We start from the raw sequence: 6000 nt of genomic DNA, 5'->3' as shown, positions 1-6000 counted from the left end.
TTGGCCGAGGGAGCCGGCGTACAGCTTCCGGGTCATGTGGCTAAGCCGCTTCTGGCGAACCAGAGCAGTGCACGGAAACACTGTTTACCTTCCTGCCAGAGCGGTACCTATTTATCTACTTGCACTTTTGTGCTTTCGAACTGCTAGGTTGGCAGGAGCAGGGACCAAGCAACGGGAGCTCACCCCGTCGCGGGGATTCGAACAGCCGACCTTCTGATCGGCAAGCCCTAGGCTCTGGTTTAACCCACAGCGCCACCCGCGCCCCTTACTCATGACTTAATTCTAAATCGTGAGGCTCTTTGGGAAAGGCTCAAGCCACTTGTGGACCCGAAAGCCCCCATCCTCACATTTCCGCGCGCTCTACCCGGACGCTCCGGCGGGGCAGGGGGCTGTTCGCACGCCCTCGGCGGCCCTTCCCGCGCCTCTGCTCCGACGCCAGGGCTCAGCCCTTCGCATGCAAATCCAAGCGGCTGCTGCCGGGACCTTGGCAACGGCCGCGGCGCCATCTGGCCGCGCGCCCGCGGGGAGGCAGCCTCGCCTTTCGCCGCTCGGCCGGACGGCGAGGGCGGCGCTAAGGGCAGCGGGGAGGCGGCGCTAAGGGCAGAGGAGGGGGGCCGAAGGTACCGCGGCGGCGCTGGGGCGGGCGGGCAGGCAGGCAGGTCAAGTTCCCGCCGGGCGGTGCGCTCTGGCTCCGCGTCGGGACTCCCTCGCCGCCTCAGTCCTGGGAGAAGGAGACACGGCGCGGAGGGAGCTTCTGTTTTTGCAGGTGGGGCGGACGGGCGCGCCGACCGAGAGCGCCCTGGCCTCGCGCGCACGCCGAAATGAGGTGAGCGGCTGCGCTTCGTTTGGGTGGGGCGCTTGGCGGGAAAGCGCCGCGGGGACCGTGCGCTCGGTTGGGACCTCCGTGGCGCAGGCAGGGAGTAGTCCCGCGCTCTCCTCTCGTACCTGTGGAAAAGAAGAGAAAAGTTTTGCCTTAGTTGAGTTGGCCTCTCTTCGCAACTCCGCGCCGCCGTCGCCACCTCGGTGGGGAGGTCGCAGGAGCCGGGCGGGAAAGAACATACAAAGCCCGCGAGAATGCTAAGAGAAGGGGGCGGTGGGAACGGGGCCAGGGGCTCTGCATGGAAGCTGAGGAGAAAGGCGTGGGAATTCCAGCAGAGCCCAGGAGGTGAAAGAGCGCGGCGGCCTTTCTTTTCTTTTTTAGAGAAAGGTGTGATCTCTTTTCATCTCGGAAGTCTTCAAAAAGATCACAGCGCGCGAGGAAGCCCGCATGCCAATAGCCGGTGACAATCCAGTTCAGGGGAGTTAAGTGGCTCATAACTCCCTCCTCGCCTCCGGTGGCGGGTACTTGGTGGAGGGTTCGCTTTTGAGGAGGACAACTCCGTGCATGGAAACAAGCCTCGCGGCATTTAATGGGCTTTCTTTCCTCTTCCATATATGCACTCGGAGGAAGGAAAGCCCATTACGTTCTGCGAGGCTTATTTCCAAGCAAACAGGCACTCAGGATTTCTGCCCGGGCTCAGTGTGGGGACTTGCTTCTTAGTAAACGGGCTGCATGGGGACTGTGCTTCTTAGCTGCTGCAACCTTAAAAAAAATACCCAGCACATTAGTTTTGGTGTGAGTTTTTGAAGGCGAGCACTTGCTTCGTCAAATGCATCAGTAGGAGTTGGCTTGCAGAAGTTCCTCCTGTGTGATAAGTGTCACTGCACTTCCTTGTTTTCTTATCAGGTTGGAGATCAAGCTTTTGACCTGAACTTGAGGCAGGAACTAAGGAACTGTGCCACTCCGTTCTCATTTTAACTTCTGCTGCTTGGCTGTAGGAGCCTCATTTGCAGTGTCTGGAAAGCCTTTTAAAGACCCGGAGGAGTTTTGGAAGTAGTTTCTGATGTTCATGGTGGTCTGCTGCTCTTTTATTTTTTTTTAAAAAAACATTTTAAGTGTGTCTTTGGACCCCAGCCCTAGTTTTTAAGTAGCTCCACCCTCCTTTCCCCCCAGTCATCAATTCATGACCTGGATTTGCCTCCAGCTGCTGGGCTATTTTCACATGTGTTAAATGGGTTGATGGTTAGGAATGCTGAGTGATGGAATAGTTTTGCTTGTTTCACCATGTGCCCAGGCCCTGGTTTGTTTGTTTTTTTCCTTGTGCAGACTCCCTCCTTGCACCTTACCCCAAGATGCACCTATGGGCCATAGGTGCATGTTGAAAAAAGTGAAACGGATTGCATGCCTGCTGTAATCTCACTCTGCCTTCAGAACTTCATAAAATACCATTCAGAGTGCTTTAATTGCAGGAAATATTCTTTGGAGGGCTTTGCATGTAGGAAAGATGGAGAATTCTTTATCTGTATGGTCCAACAAAAACAATAACTTTACCTGTTTTCTGTTTCTAGAACCACCATGGCAGCAACCACCTATACTAAATTATTCTTGGCAAGTGTTCTACTTCTGTAATTGAATAGTTCCTCTGCTTTGTTGTTCAACAGCTAATGTACATGTAGGATAAGAAACTCCCTACTCTGCAGGTTTTTAAAATTAAGCTGGATCTTGCACTTGCTTTAAATGCTTCCACCTTTACCTTTCACCACATTGCCAGCCAAGTGGTGCCTGGGTTGCTCAAACAAACCATGGTTAAGGAAGGGTGCTGGGTTCAGACATAATGCCATGCCGTAGTTAAAACAAACCAATATTTCTAAGCCAACAGCAAACCATTGCTTCCGATTGTGGTTTGTTGGTAGTAAACAAATCACATATAAGATGCTAGGTAAGGTTCATACCTAATTGTAATAGTTTTGTGTTATGTGTGTATCAGGCTACTGAATGATTGAAGTTTTACTTGCTTCTGTTTTCTTGTTAAAAAGGGCCGTCTGCATTCCTCTCCCAATGTTGGGTTGACCGTAGCCCTTGGTTATGGACGGCCCAAATGAAGTGGACTTTTCCAACAACAACATTGCACCACTGTGGAGGAGGAGGTCAGCCCACCAGACCCATTTGCACACAAAGAACAAACCCAGGCCTCAGTCTTATCAGAGCTCCACTGGGGTTCTCTTCACAGATTTCCCCGTGGAAGACAAGGATACGTTTACTTTAACTCAGCCTGATGAAACTATAATTACTTCTCTGGACAGCAGATCCATTCAAAGGAGCCCTTTGCTTTTCAGCTGCGGCCTTGGTTCTGTGCCAAATGGAAAGGTTCGGTTTCCGGAACATAAGGCTCTCTCCCCTAGCCTTTCTGACCAGTCACCCCAAGTCCTGAAAATGGTTTCAAATAATTCTATAAATTTTACAGCCAGTGGTCCTATAAATTCAGGAAGCAGCAAGCTAGCTCACCCAGGGAGGATTTCCAATCGAGCAGCACTTTGTCCAGAGAAGGAACAAATTGTTTTCTCATCAAGCCTTGGATTGTCGCCTACGGAAATCGTGCATTCGCCAAATAACAACACATCCACCGCCTCAGCATTGCAACCCAGCCAGCTTCCTAAAAGCTCAGAGAAGGCATCTGTTTGCCTGTCTGCTCCCTTGGAACAGCAGCATCTGCCTCTCCAAAGACTGCCGTCAAATCAGAATGAGCTTGCAGAAACGCCGCCCGTGGTTCTGAGTACGCACAGTCCTGCTGCGTTGAAAGTGGGGAAGCAGCAGATCATCCCCAAGAGTTTGGCTACTGAAATAAAAGTAACCAACAAAGCTAATAGCCAGAATGTGGAACCAAGCAGGAGGGTTCTCAAGGTCCGTAGCATGGTGGAGACCCTTGGGTTGCCTTTGGTAGCTGGTGGAGGTGAAGAAGCAGAAGCGGATGTGGACAGCCCAGGGATGCTGAAACGTAGTTTGAGGTCTACTTCCTATCGGCGGGCTGTTGTGAGTGGCATTGACTTTGACAGCAGTGCCAGCTTTAAGACAAAAAACAGAATGTCCCAGCCAGTTCTGAAGGCGGTTGTGGAAGATAAGGAGAAATTCTCTAGCTTAGGAAGAATAAAGGTAAGGAAATTGATGAAACTTGCTTTGTTAATGAGTTGCAATGATATGTAGGTTTTAAAAATGGGGGGGGGGGAAATGTGTTTTATTTGTACGCAAAATTTGCATCCCTGCTATCCTTCAAGCAGTTTAAAGTAGTGTGTTAACTTCATACCAACCCTGTGATATAGGTGAGAGATAGCGATTTGCTCATGGTAAATTCAGTGGTAATCCATCCTATAGTCTGAATTTATGTTTAGTGTGTTGAACACACCATCAAGCATGAAGGGAAGATGCAAGTCTGCAGACAGAAATTATGGGTTGTAGTGAACTAAGTTCTGTTTGGAAATCAATGGACCTAGGTTGGTCATTGATTTCAATGGGTCTACTCTAAATAAAAGTAATATTGGATGCAATCTGACGTTTCCACAGGAAACGGACATACTTCAGGTGTGGAGCATCTGTGAAGGTCCTGTGTTCTGTCAATGGTATTTCTAGGTAGGGCTGGGGAAAACTCCTGTTTGTCTGAAAGCAGCTTCAAGTCCTCACCAAAAATACTAAGCAAAGTGGCCCAGTGATCTCACTGTATAAGGCAGCTTAGTGTTAAGGTTGTCAGGTTTATATCCCTCTGTGAGCTATATTGGCTCATTGGTATGGTGGAGAATATTGGCAGGTGCAACTGTCTCTGGACAGAATACCGTAATTGCTCTCTCCTTCCCACACATGAACGAATGACTGATCCATGCTGGAAGCAGAATGGGAAATTAACCTGCTCCATAGAAGGGTTTTTGAATTCTAAGGAAGTTGGAGGCTTTGTAGCAAGGAGGGGTAGTGCGTTCTCCAGGGTCAGCTCTGTATTGTGACTCGTGTGTTTTGCTGCTGCTTGTGTCCAGCTGCCTTCAGTTTATTAGCACCAGCTGGGGAACAAATGGGCACTTCCTTTTCTTCCTGCATAGTCTTCTCCATCCAGCACTTGAATGCTGTGGTTCTCAACTTTGCAGCGATGATAGGAACAGAAAGCAAACAGAACTCAAACATGAATGCCATCTTCTTAGAGTGGGGGAGATTTTTTGTAACATTTTTATCCTCTTTTGAGCTGTAGTGTAATTGCAGCATCAGTACCTATTCTGTCGAGCCAAGGAAGTTCTTTGACATAATATGACCAGGCTTCCTCAACCTCGGCCCTCCAGATGTTTTTGGCCTACAACTCCCATGATCCCTAGCTAGCAGGACCAGAGGTCAGGATGATGGGATTTGTAGTCTCAAAACATCTGGAGGGCCAAGGCTGTAATATGACCCTTTGAAATTATTTCTTAAAGGGGCACATTAAGATGTGCTGCTTCATTTGTGAAGTTGGTGGGAAGAAACCCATTGTGAATTATTTTTCATACACAGGTTGACGAATCTTGGCTGGCTTTAGTTATTCAATTGAAAACTGGTTGTCACCCGGAACCCCTTCTGCTCCTGGCCTTGTGCTGTGTGTCTGAAATGCAGCAGGCATTGGAGCAGGGGAGAGAGGGGGGCATTTTTGCTCAGTGCTGAAGCAAGGTGGGTGGGTAGAGGCTTGCTGTCGCTCTGACTATTGTACTGCACTGGGTCTTGCTTTGTTGGACTCCTCTGTGGCAGTATGATCTACGTAACTGCACTTCAGTCACACTTGTTTGTGAATCACATGGGTCAAGTACAATGACATACCCAAAAGCTGCAAAAAAAAGAGAGAGGTGCAGGTACTCTTCTTTCTCCAGTGCATTAGCCTGTGCAGATTGAGCAGGCAGCACTGATCTTATTGGCAAGGACTACTTGGAACTGTTGAATGGGGGACATTGCAGGGCATAAATGTGCCCAGATGATCTAACCCTTTAAATCCATCCTGTAGACAAGAATACAGAAACAGGAACCAATAGCTGCTTCTCATCCATTACTTACCGCTGAATACAGGTTTGTCACCTGTACCCCACTTACCACATCCCTTTGTATGTGAACAAAGGAAATAATTCTATATGCAGGCAGCATTTGCATAACACTGCTTTTGCACCTAAGCTAAACCATTGAGA

At 49.2% G+C, this 6000-nt stretch overlaps 1 protein-coding gene across 2 annotated transcripts in view; it reads left to right on the top strand.

Moving 5' to 3' along the window:
* The first annotated feature begins 611 nt into the window (after window positions 1-611).
* ARHGEF26 (Rho guanine nucleotide exchange factor 26) overlaps window positions 612-6000 on the top strand; it is a 69078-nt gene continuing 63689 nt past the window's right edge. Inside the window, exons 1-3 of one of the 2 annotated variants that reach the window (XM_028731341.2) lie at window positions 612-826; window positions 1727-1873; window positions 2857-3970. In XM_028731341.2, the coding sequence (XP_028587174.2) occupies window positions 2906-3970 (1065 nt within the window). In that variant the 5' untranslated portion in view covers window positions 612-826; window positions 1727-1873; window positions 2857-2905. The remainder of the gene's footprint in view (window positions 827-1726; window positions 1874-2856; window positions 3971-6000) is intronic. The other variant, XM_028731340.2, reaches the window with a different exon arrangement.

The sequence above is a fragment of the Podarcis muralis genome, chromosome 6, assembly GCF_964188315.1.
Source record: "Podarcis muralis chromosome 6, rPodMur119.hap1.1, whole genome shotgun sequence".
Lineage (NCBI taxonomy): Eukaryota > Metazoa > Chordata > Lepidosauria > Squamata > Lacertidae > Podarcis > Podarcis muralis.
Note: the sequence above shows the minus strand (reverse complement) of the source record. Positions and strands in the feature narration are given on the sequence as shown.